Raw genomic sequence first — 23668 nt, 5'->3', positions numbered from 1 at the left:
CTTTTAACTAGATCGCAAGCAAACTCGCCATGTATGACGGCAAGAGCGTAACAATGCCATAGCACGTGGCATCCTCTCTCGAGACATCTCTCTAATAATCCGAATGCTAAGACAATCTTGAAGCGTAAAATTAGTCTTCGAAAGCTCGTCGAAAAGTCGAATCGAGGGTCGAAAGTTCGACCCTCGAGAGATATATCGCATTTCTCGCGCGATACACTGAGAAAAAAATCTGGTTGCATTAATTAGAAATCTGATAAATTCAATCAGTATGTCTGTTGGAAAATGGACGAATCAGAATTCCTTTAGGAATTACCAGATGAGTATGATTAACTTCTTGCTGTTAAATTTACCAAATTTTCTTATTAATAATAATAAATTTAAAAATTTTTCTTAAAGAATGACATCATTGTGTCTATGTTTAGCTAATATGACAAGAAGTTTTATAGACCCAACTAGAAAATACTAACCAAATCCTTGTGGTAAAATCAAACGTTCTAGTTAATAAAAAATCGAATTATCTTATTGTGATGATTAAAAATTCTGCTTGGTTTAAAAACGCCTTCTATCAGATACTTGTTGATAGAATCAAACGATTGTTCCCAGTGTAGATTTTCGCCGAGCTTTCGTTCGATCGATTCACCCCCGCGAAAAATCCGCGGGTCCCCCAGGGGCCCGCGTCGCTCACGACGTATAATAACCCCTTGTCTATTCCTCCGTCTTTTCAGTACAACCTGGATTTCCGAGGTCTGTCGGCGCGCGGGGCCGGCGGCTCGCCGTACAGGGGCGGAGAGGGCGGGGGAGCTGACGGCGACGGTGGCGGAGTTGGCGCCGACGGCAGCAAGACGGGCTCCGTCCCCGGCAGCGACCCGTCCGTCTGACAGTTTGGGATGGCCCGACGGGCCAAGGGGGACGCTCGCCGCACCCGGGTTTCCTTTCTGCTTTTCTAGGGAGAACCTCCTCGCCTGCCCCATCAACGGAGCGCGTACACGTCGACCGGAAGTCGCGGGACCGCCGTCGCCGTCATCGTCATCGTGTCGGCGACGGAGTCCCGCGTCAGCCGTACGTCGAAGTACTGTGGTATTTTATTCGGAGGTGCCTCGCCTGGCCGGGATATGCTCGTAGCCGCCATATTGTCGGCGGCATATTGCGCGTATTAACGGTATTCGAAAGCTGAACGGGTGAAGAGAGTAGCGTTCCTCTGGACGCCCTGATGACTCGAATGTGAATGGGTTTTAATCAAAATGCCTTTGCGACCGCTAATTCAAGCGATCGCGAAAGCGTTAATTGCGAGAGAGAGATATATTCTTGGTCTCGAAATGTTAGAATTTACTCAGTCACGCTGGCATCCTCACGTTTCGCGACCAAGAACCGCGGAGAAGAATTAATCTCGGTATTGATTAATGATTGAGAAAGATGGTAAAAACGTGCTTAAACTATTATGCAACGGTTCGATGTGCTTGGACAATCGCTTGAAGACGCAATATAAGGAGATGCTTAACTACGTCGACGTGTACGTCTCGCTGGATCGTTTTGTTACGCGTACTTTCTGGCTTCTAACGATGAAAAACAAATTTACACGCGCGCGTTTTTACTCGAAAGCGGACGAGCTTGGGAGCGCTTACATACTTAACACGGTCGAGTTCCGCCACGCGTGGCAACCGAGGCGTGGAAAAGCGAAGAAGCCGAGCTGGCATCACATGGAGTCGAGTGCGAAAGTGGCGGATGAAAAAAAAAATGTGCGCGTCCATATGATTCGCGAAATTGTTTGCTTTGGCACTCCGATCATTTGATCTTTAATCATTCGCAGTATCCATCGTTACATTCGCTAAAAATGTAGCCAAAGGCGCTCTCGCGCGAGCAATGAAATTCATTCTTTTATTCATCTTGGCGTAACCGAATTACATCTTTCAACGATAAACATCTCTCGAAATGAGAGTACAATTAAATATTTCACCGCAGCTGCGTCAATAACAATGTTTCACCTTCGCGTTACCATTTTTTATTTCAAACCCCAGATTCCGGAGCTTCCCTAGTAAAATAAATCAACGCGCGTCGTTTTAATAAATCAAAATTAAAATTAAATTATCAACTCATAATTATAAACTCAATCAGCAGGGCTTATTTAATACGTTTTATTACGACGTTAAATCGTCGGATGCACTTCCGGTGCATAAGGAAATGTGAACATTCTCATTTCATTGTTCTCGCGAGAACGAGAAAAGAACATTTCCGCCGACATATGGTTGCGCACAAAACAAATCGTTCTTCCATATCGAGAAGTTGGTGCAACGACAATAATTAACAAATGTCGATCGCAGTGCCTTTTTTTAGGTGTGAAAAACTTTGTCGAGACTTTTGCCGAGATCAACCTCGGCTTCCGTGTTACGCCAACTTCGGTGAACGGATTCCGCACAGAATCGCATTGCATAATCACAAGAATGATAATTTTCGCGCGTACATACTTATACATATATTTATATGCATCTCTGTATGATTGTAACGCGTGAGACATACGTAAAAAACGCACTGTGCAAAAACTTAAAAAGCTCTCCGCTCGAAAGCAAGCCGACGAAAAGCAGCGTTCGAAATCTTTGAAAAGCCACGCACCGACGAACGGCTTTCCCCTCTTTTGTGTTGTACTCGATTCACCGACTAATTAGAGAAATTTGAACGGTGGCAGTCTAAAGCTTATACGAATCCACCCGTGTAATTAAGAGACACTTTCCCTACGCGTTTTGTTAACGCATCCCAACATCTGCCATTCTTCAGATTTCTCGCACCGTGTTGAATCTACATATAGTGAAAAAAAAAATATGATCTTTAAGCATTGACTTTGCAATCATGAATTATTTTAGGCGAAAAAGATCGCAGCAAGAGACTGCAGTATTTACAAAATAACGATATTTATAACCAACTAATCGAGCTTCCGCAAAAATAGACGAAAAGACTCGTGGGGCAGGAGGTGGTCTATCGAGGGTAACCTGGGGGCGGCAACAGGGCGGTCAGGGATGTACTTTGTGGCAAAGACACACACTCAGTCACCATTCGAGGTTGCATGCTTGTAAAGCCTAATTTCCGCCGCTCATGCGAAACTGAAACTGATTTGACATTTATTGTTGCGAAATAACGCGAAAGATTTGATGATTTGCGAGAGAAATCGCAGCCGAGTTTTCTGAAAAATCCTTCTCAAATCGAATATTTCTAACGCATTACAATCGCACGTATTAGTATCAAAGTTCCTTTCCGATGTCACGAAAAGAAATGAAACGGTGCAGAATCATCTTTAAGACCACGGAAAAGATTCGAGTCTAAACACTTAATCGAATGCGATTTTTAATCAATGACGAATCGTACAATGTGTGAATTAACGACAAGGATACGCGCTCACGAAGAGCTCGAGATACCTTTTTTTTACATTCACAAAGTCCTCCGCGTTTAAAACGAATGTCAAACGAATTTCTAGCAATAGAGTTTAAATCGGCGAAATAAATAGCAATCCGGCGATTGCGATCGTCGAACTCTCTTCGTGAGCGCGAATATGGCGGATAACGAATCTCCTGGATAGACAGGATCTCGGAGGATGTTCCAATGTACGGAGAGAAAATCGCAATTAAATTAAATACGATTTCAAAGCGGTAAAATAGGTGCTACGTAGAGAGGTACTTTTCTTCGATGTACGATTTCCTCTCGATGTACGAGATTTATTCAAGGCACGAGGAAATCTGTCGTACGAACGATATTCCGACGTCTATTACAGGATACATGATCACGTGTTTCTCGAGCGCGACATTCCGTGACAGTGATAACATCGGAATATGTTATCATTGTTACGTGCCTTCTCGGAAGAAAAAAAAATGATTTGATCGCATGTCGAACTGATCGCGAGAACTGATCGCATCGCTGACGATGTTACGTAAGCGATTAATATGTATAATCTCTAGCGATAATCTAGTATTATTAATGTTAAAGCGGCAACATCTGTACATACAACGTTAAGCGTAACGCAAGGAAAATGCGTTGACCATTCGTGCATTTCACACGTATGTACCTACGAGTAGATGCACGAAAGAAAAAACACCGTTGTGCGTGTGTGTATTATACAGAGTTGGCACAAAAAAAAAATAATTACTTTACGACGCGAGAGCGAGTATCCGTCGCGATGCTTGCGTCATCAATTTAACGCTAGAACGCCCGTGCTTTCCTACATTTCTCTCAACTTTCCCACAATTTATCCACCGTATTATTATTATTCCATTGTCCAATGATATATACAGGGTGTCCCAGACAAGGAATAGGAGATTCCTGAGATCATTTGGAGGCGAAAATTCTAAAATGTTGAGGAAGACTTGATAAAAATATTCAAACTACTGACTAATGTCGCATCGAGGACACAATCGCGCTCACTGCAAAATCCTATTTTTTATTTTATATTGATCCCTCTATCGATATCGATATGTACGCGGACCCTTTGATGCGCTATGTTCCTGAGCAGGAGAACGCGCCGATTGGTAATCTTTAATCTTTTGTAGCGCCGAAATTACATCTTCCTCAACATTTTGGTATTAAGATTTTCGTTTCCAAATGATCTCAGGAATCTACCATTAACGGCTGATTCATTAAGTCTGGAACACCCTATGTATATATACTTTTATAAAACTCGATATAATTCAAGTTTATAAATTATATAACTATCGCAAATAACTGCTTAATTTGAAATCGTCTATGACAGATACATCTTTGGGCGTTTCAGCACTGAATTTGATCCGAAGCGTCTCGAGAAAAATAGTTGGAAAATGGCCGCGGTGAATCTTGGATCGACCGAAATATCCTCACGAGTTCCTAGAATAGTGATATTAGCGATCATCGCGCGATTAAAGGAGGACACGAATTTGCGAACCGAAATCTCGCGGATTCGGCGGAAAAACGGATAGTAACATGCACATTGTAACCGTGAAAATACACAAAAATACGTACGTGGATCTATTCATGCGATTAACATTTTTGTACAGACTCTGTATCATACGTTATCGCTCAGTCTTTGAATTACTTAGGATACGTTTGTTAAGACATAGTATGGTAAGTTTAAATTTTTTTGTATAAAACGGCACAAATATTTTCTAAGAGGAAACGGGGGCGAGTTCGATCGTAAGTGTTGAGTTTCTATTATTATAATAATTATTATTCGCCATTATATGATCTCCACTATCTCGCAAAGTAGATGATTGTCGCGCCAAGATTGATTCGTGCAGAAGAGAGATAAGCTCACGGAAATATATATCGTTAAGTATATGTACCTATGAACAATTTCTACGCAATAATATACAATGTGGTAGTATTTTATCATGAGTCACTTTAGAAACACGACGGAGACGAGGGTAGCGTTAATAGTACATTCGTATCATACGAGCACACTCGCGAGAAAACAATAACATACATTATTATATTTTCTCTCGTACTAGTTTTCTCCCGGGTTCGAGTCACGAGTTTCTCGTTGTTTCCCGCGGAACGATTCCTTCGTCGTACGCAATATGAATCGATCGACATGACACCGAGATTGCTGATCTTGGCATCGAGATAATTAGTTAGGTCCACCCGCATGAGATTGTGATATATTAATTTGACGATAGATAAAATTAAACGTGAAAAAGAGCGCGTGTAGAGTCGCGATCGAGATACGAAACCCCTATGATCTCAAGCCCGATTACCTTTGCGTCAACGTATTAGAAAAGTCGCGGTGTTAAAAGGGATTCTTAATAGTCTAAACGTGTATGTTGTCCCCCTAATCCACAAACGGAGAACGGGCCTGCTTGACTGAGCAGATAATTTGACGCACTGCTAATAATTCTTATTAATTGTAAAATTAATCCTTATGAAATTATGTTCTTTATATTCGTTTCTTTTATCAGTGTCTCGAATTATCTGTGTATAGCCAATCGAATCCATCTTCTCCTATAATTCTACCTCAATTTTCGAGATTAGATGCTTTAGATTTCTTCAAAAAAAATTGTTCATGACATACGTACGCGTATACTCGTCTCACGTGCGCCCCTAGATATAAAGGATGTACCAAAACTATCGCGCTTTTTTTACCTGTGATCAATTTGGAATCAGTCTTTTCCTGAATCGTGATCCTTTCCGAGACTTTGAAAGAGTTGCGAGAAAAGATGGCTTCTGAAATATATGACTGAGGAAGAAGTAACTTTAAATTAGTTAAAGCACGTGTCATTAAAAAAAAATAGTGCAATAGTTTTGGAATAATCTGCGAATGTAACGAACAAAAATAATAAAAAAAAAAGAGTAATTCAGTAACACCAAGAAGAATCTTTGTTCTTCAACGCGTACGTTTCGATAAAAAAATATTTACTGAGACAAAAACATACGATAAATATTATATTTGTATTGCATATTGTTTTAAACGATTAACGACGTGATACTTTCTGAGACAACATTTTTTTTCTGTTAGTGCCTATCTCTTGTCCGCGAAAGGAAAAATGTTTTTACGCAACTACACATTAGAAAAAGATATCCATAATATAACTTTCAGCTTGTGGTTCTTTGTGCAAATAGTATGATCTTGGACACCAGAAATATTTATATAATAATATTGGTAACTACAAATGATAAATTTAATAATTAATTAAATATAATTAATAATAATATTAATAAGCCATAGTGCAAATCTCGTAATGATACACATACATATACATATATACCGATAGTAACGACTGTTATATTAGTTGGACTATTTCGTGCCTGTGGTCGAGTATTATCGTGTTACGGAAATATACCTGTAATTCGTTCATCAGCAAAGTCTTAGTTGATAAACATAAAAAGTAAAATCCGTAATATATATATATTATATATATGCAGCCTTGCAAAATGTATTTGAATAGGGAAAATATAAGTGTAGGGCGGTCGTGTAAATGTTTAAGAAAACATTTTACATCGGTAACTTTACCATTTTATACAATCTAGTGGATTAAAAATATGTACTTCGTGCTTGTGCGCGCCTCGTAATTTTCCAATTCAGCGCTCACTAGCATTCTCGGCATCTCATTAACTAATCATAATAAGTTAGACAACATCAATGACAATAATTTCAGCTAATTACTTGCACGTCAGTCCTTAAGCGCCGCTTTATTTGCTTCGTTGTTATTAATGATAATGGGACACAATAACAATCGTTTCGGGATTAAACTTTCAGATTAATATTCTACTCATATTCATTCTAGATAAATAATTAAGAATATGTATATCGATTAAATGTAAACGGCAGGTTCTACATAATTCTGTATAATTATTTTTTGTGAATTATAAATACGACGAATGAATCACTCTCTCCGATACTTTCTATCGCGCGTTTTATTTTATTTTTTTTTCTTTTCATACCGGCGTGTTGCATCCCAATAGCGAATCGGTGACCTCGTTAAATGCAAAATGTACCGATATGAGCTTATAGTAATTTAATATTTTCCTAAGGACGCCAGACACACAATCGTTCTACTATAAAAAAAAAATTACTTATAAAAAATATGAAATCCGTAAAATTACACGAACGTTCAAAGTTTATCTTTGACGGAGAAGTATAATACAAAGTGCAAGGCCAGTGCAAATTATTGTCAAGGAATAAGATTCAAAGTCGCTCTATATATTTTACTATCGTGGCTTGACACGCGCGATTATCAGCATTAACACAATCGCGCGCAATTAAATTCACGTGTATCTAAATACAATTGAAATACGATACTCATAGAAAAACGATCCATCGCACTCTCGATACTCGTGATAATCTATTATCCACTAGATGGTCAATTCAATGCGATCTAAACGTACGTTATCGATCTTTCCCCGTAGAGTACAGATAATATAAAACTGTAATCTCTCTTCGATTTTTTCAAACACTTCGCCAAATGTTCTTTCATATTCAATGTCTATTTCGTAATTTGAACGTATGAAATCAATTAATACACGTAATTATATACATTATATGGTAGCGCGCAATTGCGACGGCTAGTAATGATGACGAGATGCTAAATACAAAATGATAAATCGCTCATTTGGTAAATATCTCGGTAGAACGAATTAACATAAATGTAAAAAAAAAAGGGAAAACTTTAAAAATCCGATTTTTTAAATATATTATTCAAATATGCGAATCATAAAAGACCGCAATGTTCTAATAATATTTAAAAAAAACTATTGTAATTTATATAAAAAAATGTAATACATTATTACACTATATTAATGCAATATGTTGAAACTTATATGCAAATGCAATTTGTCATCTTGCGTTTTTATTTTACCGAATAATTTGATGAAAAACACTACCGAGAGCTTTGAAAGATATCTATTCGATCGAGTTAACGGGCATGAAAAGTGGAAAATGCGTTTCTCACGGGCATCCGTTGTTGATTATGGTGCGGTACCTGCGGATAGTAACCTGGTCTAACGAGATCTTTAGTTGGGTGCAGCGACGTGATACCGCGGATTTTCCTCCGAATAAAGCGCCTCGTTGTCTGCATCGTCGCACGCGAGAACAAATCTTCCATTTCGAGAAACTTACATTTAGATGATTTTTCAATGAACGAGACAAACGAAAACACAGAAATCTCTTGATATGAATTTATATACATATTTAACAAAGTGTCCTAGTCGTGCGAGTACAGCCTCGCGAGATAAGAATAGAATCACGACGATCAGGGAGGAGGGAGGGGGTGGATAGAATTAAAATGGCTAGATCATCACGACTGATATTATCGAAAAGAATTTTGATCGACGCGTAATAAGATACATGTACCATGCCTGTGTATATTAAAATTTATCGTGGTTTATTAGACACGCTTAGACGATGCTCTCATGCGTAATAACGGTGTCATATATATTTTGTGAGAGTAGCGTATTATCTAGAACTGAGAGAAAGAGCACACGCATTAATTGAAAATCGATTAATCATGAAATCGACGATGGAATCAAAGAATAGAATTACCGAAGCGGGGATAAATTTGTATCGCGATAAATTTATTTTTGCCGCGCATTTAACGTCTAGAAATATAATCATAAACATATCGATTCCAATTTATAAATTGAAAGAATCCCGCTTATCGATTATAATCTTAGACGTTGGGCAAATCTAAGAATTTTTCTTTCCTCTTTTCGTTTCGAGTCTAAAATAAACCTCGCTAGCGGAATCGTCTTATGGCATTAAAAATGGAATACCTATACTATTTACAGTAAGTGCGATCAAAAAAAAATATTTAATTTTCTTGCAGAAATAAAAAACATGAATTTTTTGACCCTGCAATATTGCGTTTTTATCGCTACTAATAATTACGCGCGATATAAATTTCCCACTACTATATAAATTTTAAACTTCTCTCACTTTTCTCTGGTGCATTTATTAAATTAAAAAATTAGATCTCGATCCTCAAGAAAATTATTGACTATATCAATCCCAATTCAACAAGAAGCTACTCTAAAATAGAGTCGGTACGATACATATCTGCATATCTTGTATCCGTTGATATTTGTCGAGACGAATATCATTCACACCCACACAAATAAAATCCTCCCAGTTATAATTTATATATACATATATTATATGTCCTTCCGATACTATCTCGTAACCTCAATTTCTAATTCTTATACCTACATCATATACGAGCACACATAAACATTCTTATACGAAACGTTACAAATACAAAGAAAACATAATTGCAATATCGACTCATCTTAGGTTTTCTTACCTTTATCGTCGTACAATCGTCGTGAGTGCCAAATGGCCAGGTCGCACAATATTTATTACATCAGATATAGGCAGGTTCGTTAATAAAAAAGTGTAATATTATTTCGCACATTCGTTGCTAGTTAACGCATTCGCGGACAAAGCGACAATCAAACAATCAAAATAATACTTGATTATCAAAAATTGCATAGAGGAGAGAATGATGTTTGCCTAGATTATCGCGGTATAAAAAAATGAAGGATGGGATATTAACGTATTCGATAAAAACTATTGATTATTCGATAATTTATTTATATCCGGATACACACACAATTATTGGCAAATTATATTTATGATTTTACTGTGAGTCTCAGGGTATAAAATTGCTTCAGCTTTTGAATTCCTCTACGAATCGGCTCCAAATGCTTTGCGTTTAATTAGCGCAAAGAGAGCACACTCGCATTGTCCGCGAACGCATCGAGTGCGTTAAACTTTGGTAAGGTATACGGTCTTCCCATCGATGTGTGTGTGTGCTTGACGTTTCTACTTTCTTAAAAGCGACTCGAAGCCGCGAACGCGCACGCGCATGGGCGCGTAAATTCTACGAAGCGGTGAAATTTTGGGCGAAAAAATATGTATTCGCGCGCGATTTTATCTCACACACACAAAGGTAGGTTCAGATGCTTCGCAGTGTTACGACAAATTGAAAGACAAAACGCTTACCTACCTATATATATATATATATATATACATTTACATATTAATAATTGTCAATAATTGATCGATATCGAGCGTTTCATTTATAATGAAGGACGAAGCAGAGAGTACCGATCTAGAATATGATTAGCGTTTAGATAGATTTCGTACTTCGTATTTAATGATATTATTGAATCATTATATATCGAGTATTATATGTACTGGAAGCTCTGAAGACAACAATGAAAATAAACTATTGTACCCAAAACGTGTCAAGTGTTGTTGTTCACTCACCGATATGCGATCCCATATACATCTGTGTAGCAGGACATCGTACACGTTTCTTCGAGAATTCGATCTTCGTGAGAAATATACGTCAAATGTGTCTCCATCATCCATGTTTGCATCATCGCGAGTCAATGATTGTTAATTAATTAACTCGGCACTCCCGACACACGCCCGACATTAATTCGACGCACTGAATTATATTCTCATACGAATTTTTAATGTCGCGACTTTATCCGGCCCTGAAATGTTCGATGTATCGCTTGAAAGGCGCGTAAAAAATCTTCGGTGATGATTTATAGCTCGCATCCAGCACTTTTGACACACCCGATGAGAGACGAACGCAATGCGGCTCCAATTTTCGCAACGGATAAATAAACAAGGATCGTTTTCGCGATCACTATGGCGACGAAATTTGAATTTACCTCGGGTGCATTCGGTTCCCTACGCGAGAAAAAATGTCGTCGCGCTCGCAAAATTGCCAGACTTTGCGTTGCAGAGACCCTCGTCCGACATTAACTCGACACTCCCGACGATTGGCGGGTTGGTGCCCGCGATTCGCTTTCGGCGAGAAAAATCACGAGAAAATCAGGATCTACGATCGACCGAAACGACCACGACACGAAGAGCGACGAGAGGGCGCGCACGCATGCGCGCTTCGAATTCGATCGACATCAGCGCTAATTGCGGAGCAATCGAAAAATAATTGCATCTTTGAAACGACGTCTTTGAGTACGCGCCCTACCAACTGATGCTCCGAATAATTTGATTGAGGCTAATCAGGATTTTTTTTCTACTTGATTGAATCAATTGAACGCTATAAAGCACGTGTAATGTGTCAAGTGGAGTGTACTCCTTTTTTTTTAGAGCGAACTCTTTCATAATAGAACCTTTCGTAAGACTAATTTCCGTCTTTAATATTCATTTTCGTTAGAGAAATATTTATACGAGAGATATTGCGTACGCGTAATAAAAAGTTACGCCAATTAATTTCTCAAAATGCAAATAATTTAAGTATTTGTTCTTGATAACGTTCTTCGAAATCAAACGCGGAAGCAGAAAAATCTTACAAATGTCAGCGAACTTTTACTTTAATTGAATGCTCTAATTGAATGTATACGCAATATTTTATATATTATTTATCTATATAATTAATTAAAGAAAAAATACATATATACATGATGATATTAATTGCAAAAAAATATAACAAACCATAAAATTCACCATAAAAGTTGGAGCTAAGAAACAATTTTTTTCAATTATCTTGAATAGTATACGTACAATAGGTTACACAAATGATAAATGTAATGGTTCTGGCGCGTTCACAAAGATATATCTCACGATTCTTCCTTCCGATTCTTTTTATTCTTCGCACAAACCACACAAGTGGGTTATGTAAATAAGGATTTATATTTTTTTCAATACTACGGAGAAACGTGCGACGCTCGAATAAGCGCAACATCACACACACATTGACAACACGCTCTACGCGGTTGCGCAGACTATTGCGCGCATGCGCAGACGGACCAGCAGGGAATCAGTGAAAGCATTCGCTGCGCAACCTACTTCGCGATTAGTCGACGGTGAGGCATCATGGCCATCGGTTAGCATCGGCGTGTTACTTAGAAAATTCGCTGTGATATAGATACGATCCCCCGGCGATCGTGAATCACCCGAATTTCTCGCTCGGGCGATCGGAGCTTGATCCTTGATCGTCTAACGACATCGAGACGTGAATGACACGATGGTGAAGTTAACCGAAGAGATGGTCGTGGCTCGCACGCGAGTGTCCGACTTCTCCGCCGTGAAGAAGCTCAATTGCTGGTGAGTATTTACATCGGGTTGATCGGTCGCGATTTAACAGTATAACCTCCGTCGCAAATTAATTCGCGACCACTTGCTCGCGTCTCGAGCGATTAATGCGTTCGCATTCACCCGTGCGAATAAAACTGTAAAAACGGCCTTATCAAATTCTCGTGTGTACAACGCTGTGTTGTGGGAAAAAAAGCGGATTATGTGTGTGATCAGCCAGGTGTGACTAATTACCGTTTCCTTGAGACACGTGAAAGAATAGGCGGAAAAAAATTTTCGAATTCCTACGCCTAGACTAGTTTTTGCCTCGACGTACACTTGGATGTACAAAGCAAATGCGTCGTACGTTTCAGAATCACATTTATGAATAAGTATCTCAACATGATAACAAGAAGTAGTTATGATTCAAAAAAGGAAAATTTTCCAATCTTTCCAATGTTTTTATCTGATTTTTTTCATCATCACTAACGGAAAGTCTACAAAGTTTGATCATCTATTTCAAAATTAAATTATGCGTAATAAATAAGTTGAACAATATATCTAATATGATACGATGTATATATTTTTTACAGGGGAACAGAATTAACGGATGTTAGCATTCTAAGAAAGATGATAAATGTAGAGGTGTTGTCATTGAGGTAGGTTGAGACTTATTAAAATTACAGTATAAATAATTATCAATGTAAGAAAAAAATAGATGCAACACAAATTTGTAAAATTTTCTCCATTATACTATTAGCAACTTTGAAAGCATAATTAAAAGCTTAATATTCCTTTTGACGTTTAGTAATATATTCTGCGCAAATAATTTATTGCGTAGAACTGAAATTATTCGATTTCATCATTGGGATCTAAGATATTTTTTATCTTATGTAAACATAGAAGCTGCGTATATATCCTACTTTGGATACGATTGTATTAAACTCATGGTCACAACCCACAACCTCAAAAGTTGTTCTGCCCACACGTGCTTTGAATTCATTGTGATTCATCTGAGTCATTTGAAAATATAGATGCATATATATATATATATATATATATATATATATATATATATATCAAGATCTGTATCTGACACATCTGAAATCCACAAAAGCAAAAAAAGATTTTTTTTAATTTTTTATACAACGGTAAATACATCATACAGAGAATATATATACAATTAGTTTTGAAAGTACAGTCAAGCTAAATTTAAAAGAGAAAAATAAAAATGTATATAATATTCTTTTTTTTCTATGAGAATATAAAAAATATATATCGCATGAAAATTGTTTTTAATTTTTTAATAAATTCTAATATATTATAATTTCATTAATTTCTATAAAAAGTCTTTATTTACGTTTTTATCAGTCTGAATAGATTATCATTACAATAAGGCATGTAATTTTAAGATTTTAAAGTAAGAACCATTTTTTTTACATGACATTAACAAATAAAAAGGATATCTAAACATATAGCAACATAGGTTTCTCTTATATCAATAAAACTTGATTGATTCATACATTCACATTATATTACATACATTCAAATATATACAATAAGAAAAAAAAAAGAAAGATTGAATTGATGCAAAAATTTCAACTTTCTTGCATCAAAATTATACATATATATATTACACATATACTATGTAACTGCTATATGTAAGAATTGTTATGAGGGGATATTATTAACATCAATATTTTTTTTATTGTTAAAAAGAAGTTTATATAATTTGAAAATGTTAATTTCAAATGTCTTATTATTATTTTCAGCATAAATAACATTAATACACTTGCTGATTTTCAATGTTGTCACAAACTTCAGGATTTATTTATACGAAGAAACAATATCAAAGATTTGAATGAAATTTGTTACCTCCAAGGATTGCCTAATTTACGAAATTTGTGGCTGGGTGAAAATCCATGTGCAGAAAAAGAAGGGTAAATATTTAATATAACAGACTTTTTAAAGAATGGATACTTCTGCATATATATGTATCCCTTAATTTCTGTTGACTATACAATATTCTTTGCTTATTTATGTGAAAAAAAACCCAGAAACTTTCTAAGAGGCACATAATGATGATTGGCTTTGGAGTTCAAGACATACAAATCAATCGTTTCTATATGAAGCTACTCTTATCATCCCAATATAGATAAAATTTTCTAATCTATGTTATTTTGACAGATATCGATTAGCTGTACTGCGAGCATTGCCAAATCTTGAGAAGTTAGATGATAAAGTAGTATTACCTGAAGAAGTGCAAACCGCGATGGCAATAGGTCGACCCTTAATACATCCTCTTGAAATGGATGCTTCTCCACAATCAGATGCAGTAACTCCAGAGGTAAGAACAGACTCTTTTCTTTCTCTCTTTTTTTAGAAATAATGTAATAACAAAAAAAATGGTAAATGGTAAAATGCTAAGCTATTGTATATTTTCACATGCATTTAATATTTATACTATTTTATCAATTAATTTGTATTTTTTGTATGCTTTACATCTTGCAATTAATAGCTGCATATTTAATTGTTATTAAAATTTATTTATACAATTAGCAAGTTATATACATTTAAAATAAATGCATTTTTAAAAATCCTTTACATATATCTTAAATGTATTTTTAACAATCATCAAAATGCTAAATGACATTTATACTAAATTAGGATATTACAATTGAATACATTGAAGAACCTGAATTGGAACGGCCTAGGAGATATAGTTCTGCTAGTGACCAGGTAATGTCATAAATTAACACATTATTTTACCAATTTTCTTTCCCATCATTGACTGGATCATTTGATTCAACAAGAATAATTTAATCAACAAGATGTTTGTCACATAATTTTTATAAAGTGAAATAATATATACATATATAGGACTGTTTTTTCAGAGAAGTTTTGATGAAACACAACACACTCATGAAGAATATGACCCTGACAGAAGAAACGCAAATTATAGTGCATCATCGTCTCATCATTACTCACAAAATAATCAGTATGCATATGAGGTCAGTCATGTATATCATTCGCGTATAATAGGAATAGAAATAATATTCCTTTCAATAATCACGTTCAAGAGTAAATAACTATTTATTAACTGAATGTATAATTACTCTATTTTGGGAATTTTTTTTACTATCATAAATGTCCAGTTGCAATATTTTCATGTATCATTCTGTAGCAAAAATATGGAATTGATATTATCATTGTACATTGCAATAATTAATTAGATAAAAAAAAGTTAGCAACTCAAGTGTAATTTAAACTTTTAAAGTCAATCTTATTGCCTGATTACACTAACAGCTACAAAATGGACAATCAAAGAATCAGAGCAAAGATGACAGTATGTGTACAGAGTCGCGCAGCAACAATGAGACTGTGGCCACTAACACTCTTGAAATATCTAAGGTACATTCGCTAATTGCCGATGCAAAGTAGTAGCTTAATAGTTTTTCAAATAACTTAATGACCAACATTTGTGTGATTGCACAATTCTCATCATTCATATTATAATATATTCATAACATAAATAATATTTTAGAACATATTAGCAGTACTATCATTATTAACAAGTACAAGTAAATAAAATCTTCATTTAACATATATCAATCTCCATATTTCACATATTTTCTGGCTACATGACTTTGTATGGCTTGGTTTAGGGGATATTTAATGATAAATAATCTATATTTGTGTCTTTTTTTCTTATTGCTATCATCTAATCATATCATACTTTATACATGGCTTCAGTAAAATGGATAATATAATGTATAATTAACAAAATAAAATTTATAGGGCTCATATGTTAGGAATCATATATATATATTTGTCCTGAATTCCTGTATTCATATGTAGGAATCATATATATATTTATCCTGAATTTAAATAATGCTTAAAAAACATAACTGGATTATTAAAAATCACACAAGATTAATCATTTATTAGTATTTCTTATAATTATATAATAGAGTATGAATAATATTATCAAATAAGACATATAATAGAGCTTTAAATATATAAAAAATGTTGAGATTAATAATTCCGTAGCTGATTCTCGAATGTATTATTCATATTATAATATTCAAAATTATATTTTATTCATACATATATTCAGGATAAATAAAAAAAATATTTTTATTTGTTAATATTTTTATATTGTTATATTTTAATATAATATGATGAAAATTCTGATTGGTGTAAACCAATTTTTTCTTTTGAATACAATTTACATATAGCATTATTCATACTTATAGAAAACAATGTTTTAGGATTATGATGACAGACCGGCAGTACGACATAATGGGGATTATGATGAGAGGCGAGCGTACTCCGAGTATGGTGGAAACGAAGTATCTCAGCGTATCTATACACCAACATCACAACGTACACAATATGCTGTAAATGAACTTGCAGATGATAGACGTAATGACAGAAATAATTATAGCTATGATGAGAGAACAAGAGTAGAATATGAAGACTCACCACAACCTCCGATACCACAAAGAAGAATGGCTATTCATCATAATGAAAGGGTAAGACTTGAATAAGTTGTATATTATTTTTTCATCATATATTAAACTGAATACAATTCTAACACAGTTAAATATTATCATAACAAAATGTTTGAAATTTCTTTAATAAAAAAAGTTAATGTTTTAATATTTTTTTATTTAATATTTGCAGGAAGATGGAGCTCAAGTACCCGGTTGGGTAAGACATTCAGAAAAAGATAAATGCAGAACACAATTTCATTATCACAGACGGCCAGTAACGAGGGTATGCTTTATATCATTATTTTAAATTAGAGTACACATATCAATGAAATTTAAATATTTATAACATACATTTTCCTTTTTAGAATTCAAATATATTATCAGCTGTGCTATGTTTGGTTAAAGAATTAGATTATCCAAGCTTAGAAGTGGTAGAAATGGCTGTTAGAAATCGAATGGATGAATTAGAAGAATGATGTTTCTGACACCGTCCCCAAAATTCACAGGGGACGGTTGCTTTTTCCCAAATCGGCAGCGTGTCTTCTGTACCGAGCCCAGAATTCTCCGACTCGCTCGATTCTACAATAACTTTTAACCAATATGCTGATAATGATGAAAATTATAATAATGACAAACATCATTTTGAGCGTCAGTTATTCGATGAAAATAATGATAAATGTCAGATCCGACGAAAATGTGCCGAAAAAGTTTGCTCAACAACCAATTTAAAAACAGTATCAATCGATCCTAGTCCAAAATTACTTGGAAATAATCAATCTGTGCATAAAATTCGAGACTCTGTATTAGACAATTTACCGTCGAAAGAGAAAAAGATTAATGATGTAAGACGCGTAGCCAGCAGTGACAGCATTCCTCGTGCTGGTTACAATAATGTCATTTTGAACCAGGGATGTAGAGTTTTAAGCCAAGACTGTGTGAGAAGATCAAAAAGTCCAGATATTAGAAATACAATTGCACCACTTCGTTATATTCAATCAGCAAAAGGAACATGGACTTATAATTTGTAAGTTAGATTGAAAATTTGATAAATTATAATCTCTTTGTCCTTCTCTGAAATAATAATCTAAAGCTCCTGAGTTAGAAACAATTTTTTTCTCATAAAACAAAAAAGAAAAATGAAAGAAATTTTAATGAATAATTAACACAAGATTTATTATTATTATTATTATAAGATTGGTCATTCTATTTGGCAATGGAAGGGAAGTCTATATGTAAAATTTATATATGATTGTGATATTTCTGCAAAGTATGAAGAGATAAATATAATTATCTTTGTATATTATGCATATATACATTTTTTCACAAAAATATATAATTGCTGTTTCTATTAATAAGTGTTAAAGACTCGAAATTAAAGAAATCTTTGGTTTCAAATTTCGTAAATCCGATGATTGATATATGAATAATTTTATTTAATGCAGTTTTTCTAGAATTTTATCGAATTTGAAAATTTGTTAACATGTTTGATTAACATGTGTAATTAATATTTACATCTTAAATCTTTATCTTGTGTATAAGACATATAGAATCAAAGAAATGAATTATAAGCGCTATTAAATATTTTCTAAACAAAGGAGAACATGCTTAATGTTTGTGTTTAAAAAATTATTTGTAAAAGTTAATGTTTGAAAAGTGCAATAATTTTTATGGTAAAATATGGGTACATGTATATATGTAGAAAGTGATTTCACATACACAAAGAATATTCTTTCTATACATATATATATGAAAAGCTTCAAATGTATATTGTTTACACATAATCTCTATTCTCAAAACTTCATTTGCATATGTTAGTACTTAAAAATGTGTATACTTTTTTTATTATTTGATTGCAGAGATATACATTAATGTTTTTTTTGTTGTGTGCACTTTTATCAATTATAAAACAAAAAAGATTTAATTACTATACATATAAGATTATGAAAAATTGTACTTAAGAACAATAGAATAATGAACAAAACAACATGGGTAAGATAATTATAAGAATGTATATTAGATATAATTTATGACTTTAGACTGACAAACAAGTATAGGGCATATTTTTTGAAACAGACCCTTATATTATCTATTAGTAGTTAGTGATAGTGTGCAGAAGAAAAGAAGATATAAAATTTAATCTGCATTACTGTTCCAATCAATGAATTCAACAAATGATATTAATTAGTGTTAAGATATTTTATAACAATGTGTAAAACAATGATTTTTATTATTCAGAACCGTCCACTTTTACTTTCATAACTGATATATATATAATAATATTTTAATGTATATAAAATTAGAAACATGATATATTATTTAAAAGTTTATGTAAAGAAGGAATTTAACATTCTTGAACTATACAAAAAAAATTGACGTATAACTTGTATCATTGTGTTAACAAAATCAGCTTTGAAATGGTTACTTTTGTTCTCTATCGCATAAAAATCAAACATCTTGTTAAATTATTTAAAAAATGAAAAGTTATATTTATGCTCTATTATATATCTAATCTTCAAGAATTATACTAATTTAATTTCATCTTGTTTTATATATGTAAAAATGTCTGCTTCCATTGAAATATTAAATCCATATATATGCGCGATTTCAAAAATTTTTTATTTCCTAATTTTTACAGACAACATATCCTTTTTATAAAAAAATACATTTTGAAAATTTGCATCTTGAAATTATATTCTAAAGATGTAGTAAAATCTTTTCTAATTTCGAATCATACAAATCAAGCTAATCTTGGCTTTGCATTTCACTCATAAAGATATGTCTAGTTTTTAGAGAAAATCTTATGTTTAATCATTTTTCTAATCACATATGCTGAAAATATATATTTAAAGTTTTTAGCAATTTTTTAAATTATTTAATTTACTATCTTTAAGGATAACACTTCTATTTATAAATATTTCTTATTTACAAATAAATTTCGCCTTGTATTTATCCGCATTTATTAATATATTATATTTTTTTGATCAATTGTAATAATAATGAAATTGATGTATAATTCCGTTTATTTTTTATCAATTTTTGACTAGCCAATTTCCGATATATGATTTTATATAAACTATTATATAAATAAAAATAGTCCATCTTTTATTAATAGTATATGTAAAAAATATTAATAAAAGGTTAATTATATAATAATATATAAGACAATTAATATATAAGGTAAATTATAAATATTATATAATATATTTATATACATATTTTTAGATACTAAAAAATAACATTCTATATATATAAAATAAAATGTCAACATATTGCACTGATTTTTTCTACATTTTCGTTAAAATTATACGTTTATATGCAAAGAAAAATCATGAATATCTTTATCGAGAAATAAATCTTTATCGAAAATAAATACTGTTATATGATTGGCTTCCGAATAGAGAATTTCTAAAGTTCCGGAAGTTTTTCCATTTGATAACCCAATCGTGTGTTTGTATGTTTTTGCTGGGAAGCATTCCATAAAAAATGTAATATATTATTGATATTATATATTTGCATTAAATATTGATTTTTCTACATATATATATATATATATATATACAAATTTTTATTTTGATGATAAAAGGAACTAGATTATTCACTATATAGGATTTTATGAAACTTATGGTGGATGCCTTGAGAATATGGCTTCATGTCAATCAATGTCAATGTGATTGTCTCGTGAATCATAATGGAGTATCTGTCAAATAGTATATTTTTTATATTTATTTGGATTTTCTCGGCCTTTTCACCGGTAAATTACATATTTTGCATCGTACTATTGATTTAATATTCTTGACATTTCTATTTTTTGTACGTCAGGCACATTTATAAACATATTCTTGTGCATAGAGTAATGTTTACTATCTGTGTCTATAAGAATCAATGTCACATATAATTTTATAATTTCAACACTTTATAATTTTTTATATTTAAACATTTATATACATGTGTACTTATATCAACATCTAATACAAATTATAAAATTTGATTCATATATATAAAAATTGTACTAACGGTATTAACATTGTATTAATCTATTATATTTTCAGGCTACTGCACATTATTGTGCATGGGGACTGTGTGAATCATGGGAACAGTGTTGTGATGAAAATGTATGTTGCAGCCCCAAAGATTACAGTATATGGATCACTGTGTAAGTATAATGTATTCAATTTAAAAAGAATCTTAGTTTAGATACAATTAAAACTAATTCAGTGATGTCTCAACAGGATAATCGTAGCTGGAATTGTAATTGGAATGGTGCTAGCTGGTACATGTCTTTCTTACAATCTTCGTCGTATTTATCTTTATCTGCAACAAAGATATTATGGTATTAATTCTGTGTCAGTGCCATCAGAATTTGAGCCTGATGGAAAATCAATAAAAATTACATTTCAAGAGTAAAATATGTAAATAATTTTTTATTGGACCATATTTATGATATACTATTTTAAATGTAAACACAGTAAATTAGGTTTCTCATATAATTTTTTTAATAACTTAGTTTTATTAAAATATATCAAGTAAATTACAATTGTGTGTTGTTACTAGGCAATTGTTTTTATATCCTCTTTCACTTACTTAGTATTTATTGTTTATATTAGTAATTTCTAAAATTTTACACATTGTCAAATAAAAATACACAGATGCATGCTATTTTATACATCATCCATATTATGTTTCCATTCAAGTATTTTATCACTTATTTTAAAAGCATTCCAATTTTCATCCATTTTCGGAGCTCGAGGTTTAATGTGGACAGCCTCGCAAATTTCCTTTGTATTTTCAGGTACAAAAAAGTCGGAAAGTTTTGGTGTAATATCTCTTTGCCGTGGCTCTGGATCCTTACTTCGTAAAATAGTAGATGGCAACTGTTTCTCATCTATGCTTAAATCTACTAGATTTTTATAAATTGCCTCGTCCAATGGAAAATCCAGTGCTGCAGAAATCTATTACAAAAAGATTACAAAAAGATCAAAATAAAATTAAAGAATAAATTAAAGATTCAAATTTTGTTCTAGAGAAAAATATTAACATGTTTCATTTTTTTTCTATAAAAAAATCTTACCTTTCCACTTATAAAACTCTTTTGTGCAGATGTCAAATGATTGATATCTCTAACAACTTTCTGTTGTTTAAGTTCTTTCAATTTATTAAGTGTACAAGCAATGGAATTATATCCTGGTTGTGCCAATTCTTCTGCAACATTTAATGTAACAGTATGTTTTTTATTTGCATCACTTGTTTTTATATCATTTTTCTTTTTATGAGAGATTCCTGGCCCTACAGAAGTTTTGATTTTAGGACCTGATACATTACGTAATATAGTTTTCTTAACTGGAGATATCTTATTTTTAGCTGCAATCTTGTAACATGGCATAACATTTGGTGTAATAGATTTTGCGTTATTTGTCCCTTTGAATGTTTGATTTTTTGTCTTCTTTAAAATGCTTGGTGCGGATGATGATTTTGTCATCTTTGGATTTTGAGAATCCATAGTACTTATTTTCTGTATATTGTTATTTGTAGGAAGTTTACACTTTCCAGTTTGTTTAACTGATTGTATACATTGAGAGCTTCCTCCTCTTGTCTTGCTCATATCTTTAAAACTTTTTACAGATACAACTTTTTTCAACATTGTGTCTCTGTTTTCTTTTCCCTTTTGTCGAATACTTTCTCTATGATCTTTTAAAATATTCTGTGGACTTTTACTTGATCTCAATGTGTTGCAATTTTCTTTTATGTTCTGGATGCCATTTGCATTGCGTAAAATCTTTGAAGTGTCAATTTTTGAGACATCTTTGTTAGATGTACATGTACTTTGAACATTTTCAGGTGTAATATCGCTGCAATGAGTCTCTATATCACGTTGTGGTATATCTTTATCGCAAACAGTTGTACATTTCTTAGGGTCTACAATTCTAACAGGTTTTTTGAGAGACACGATACTTTTAATTTTTGGACCATTCACTGGCAAAACTGTCTTGTCTTTACATTCAACGTCCTCTTCCTTGTTTTGTACATTGTCAGAAAATTGGGAGAATCTAACTTTTGGCCTTGAAATTGCTCTAGTACCTTCCGACATAACTAATAATTTTCACGAATGCAATTTCAACAATCTTTATACACGAGAAATTTCGATAAAAAAGAAAAACATGCTCCTCACACAACACTATGTTTCAAAATCATGCACAATCGTTATTAAAAGTGTCATGAAACAAGACTCGAACTGAGACATATAAATGTCTTAGATCATAACAAATTTAACTGTAAATTTCATTCACGTAGAATGGTTCCTTGAAAATAACATTTTTTTGCGATGGTAACCTAAATACAACTCGAATCGCTTTTGCAATCCCGCGCAAAACATCAATGTAATTTAAATTTTATTCATAACATGATTACATTCAGAAAACACAACGACTAGATAATCTACCTTGGAATGACGCGTCTGATTGGTGGCTAAGCAAATGAAACACCAATCACAAGCAACGCGATATTCCATGGGAAGGCCAATCTCTACCTCCTTTATCGATTTCTCTATATTTCCCATAATTCTACGAGAGTTTTTCAGCAAAAAATACTATGAACGAGATGTCATACGATTGGCTATCAAGTAGAAAAATTCTGGAGATTTTTAAATTCTCTATTCGCTGACCAATTACGTGACATCGTATCC

At 33.1% G+C, this 23668-nt stretch overlaps 4 protein-coding genes across 10 annotated transcripts in view; 3 read left to right on the top strand and 1 right to left on the bottom strand.

Moving 5' to 3' along the window:
- LOC105257789 (alpha-catulin) overlaps positions 1 to 3027 on the top strand; it is a 51197-nt gene extending 48170 nt beyond the window's left edge. For 2 of the 3 annotated variants that reach the window (XR_889692.2, XR_889693.3), the window contains exon 12: positions 726 to 870. Coding sequence is in view for 1 of the 3 variants with exons in the window: in XM_011268654.2 (XP_011266956.1) it covers positions 726 to 878 (153 nt within the window). In the remaining 2 variants the exon portion in view is untranslated. Of the gene's footprint in view, positions 1 to 725 lie in introns of all 3 variants that reach the window. The other variant, XM_011268654.2, reaches the window with a different exon arrangement.
- A 9246-nt stretch (positions 3028 to 12273) lies between these two features.
- On the top strand, positions 12274 to 18093 carry LOC105257788 (uncharacterized protein F09G8.5). 5 transcript variants are annotated; one of them, XM_025408137.1, is made up of 10 exons: positions 12274 to 12526; positions 13087 to 13152; positions 14266 to 14433; positions 14681 to 14840; positions 15161 to 15232; positions 15388 to 15504; positions 15800 to 15904; positions 16765 to 17028; positions 17180 to 17272; positions 17355 to 18092. In XM_025408137.1, exons 1-10 carry the CDS (start codon positions 12447 to 12449, stop codon positions 17463 to 17465), a joined length of 1236 nt encoding a protein of 411 aa, XP_025263922.1. In that variant the 5' UTR covers positions 12274 to 12446; the 3' UTR covers positions 17466 to 18092. The 5 variants fall into 5 exon arrangements, with proteins under 5 accessions (XP_025263922.1, XP_025263923.1, XP_025263924.1 ...); XM_025408138.1 differs by lacking the exon at positions 15161 to 15232 and having other exon boundaries at positions 17355 to 18093; XM_025408139.1 differs by lacking the exon at positions 15800 to 15904.
- Positions 18094 to 20616: 2523 nt separating this feature from the next.
- LOC112637761 lies at positions 20617 to 21934 on the top strand. The gene is made up of 4 exons (XM_025408167.1): positions 20617 to 20740; positions 21039 to 21142; positions 21219 to 21398; positions 21779 to 21934. The coding sequence occupies exons 1-3, from the start codon at positions 20678 to 20680 to the stop codon at positions 21391 to 21393; spliced, it is 342 nt and encodes a 113-aa protein (XP_025263952.1). The 5' UTR covers positions 20617 to 20677; the 3' UTR covers positions 21394 to 21398; positions 21779 to 21934.
- LOC105257787 lies at positions 21497 to 23427 on the bottom strand. Its single transcript, XM_011268647.3, has 2 exons — positions 22058 to 23427; positions 21497 to 21938 (listed from the first exon to the last, which is right to left on the bottom strand). Exons 1-2 carry the CDS (start codon positions 23072 to 23074, stop codon positions 21648 to 21650), a joined length of 1308 nt encoding a protein of 435 aa, XP_011266949.1. The 5' UTR covers positions 23075 to 23427; the 3' UTR covers positions 21497 to 21647.
- Positions 23428 to 23668: the final 241 nt, after the last annotated feature.

This window comes from Camponotus floridanus, unplaced genomic scaffold, assembly GCF_003227725.1.
Source record: "Camponotus floridanus strain SB8 unplaced genomic scaffold, Cflo_v7.5 scaffold2, whole genome shotgun sequence".
In the NCBI taxonomy this organism is placed as follows: Eukaryota; Metazoa; Arthropoda; class Insecta; order Hymenoptera; family Formicidae; genus Camponotus; species Camponotus floridanus.
This window is presented reverse-complemented; position numbering and strand designations above follow the sequence as displayed.

What these genes read in the sequence shown, in the direction of transcription:
- LOC112637761 (XM_025408167.1), top strand. Translation starts at nt 20,678, where the DNA reads ATGGAGTATCTGTCAAATAGTATATTTTTTATATTTATTTGGATTTTC. An exon ending in TTTTCTCGGCCTTTTCACCG is followed by an intron (nt 20,741 to 21,038) that starts GTAAATTACATA and finishes TTATATTTTCAG; the next exon opens with GCTACTGCACATTATTGTGC. An exon ending in TACAGTATATGGATCACTGT is followed by an intron (nt 21,143 to 21,218) that starts GTAAGTATAATG and finishes ATGTCTCAACAG; the next exon opens with GATAATCGTAGCTGGAATTG.
- LOC105257787 (XM_011268647.3), bottom strand. Translation starts at nt 23,074, where the DNA reads ATGTCGGAAGGTACTAGAGCAATTTCAAGGCCAAAAGTTAGATTCTCC. An exon ending in AGAGTTTTATAAGTGGAAAG is followed by an intron (nt 21,939 to 22,057) that starts GTAAGATTTTTT and finishes TTTTTGTAATAG; the next exon opens with ATTTCTGCAGCACTGGATTT.
- LOC105257788 (XM_025408137.1), top strand. Translation starts at nt 12,447, where the DNA reads ATGGTGAAGTTAACCGAAGAGATGGTCGTGGCTCGCACGCGAGTGTCC. An exon ending in ATAGTTCTGCTAGTGACCAG is followed by an intron (nt 15,233 to 15,387) that starts GTAATGTCATAA and finishes CTGTTTTTTCAG; the next exon opens with AGAAGTTTTGATGAAACACA. An exon ending in ACACTCTTGAAATATCTAAG is followed by an intron (nt 15,905 to 16,764) that starts GTACATTCGCTA and finishes ACAATGTTTTAG; the next exon opens with GATTATGATGACAGACCGGC.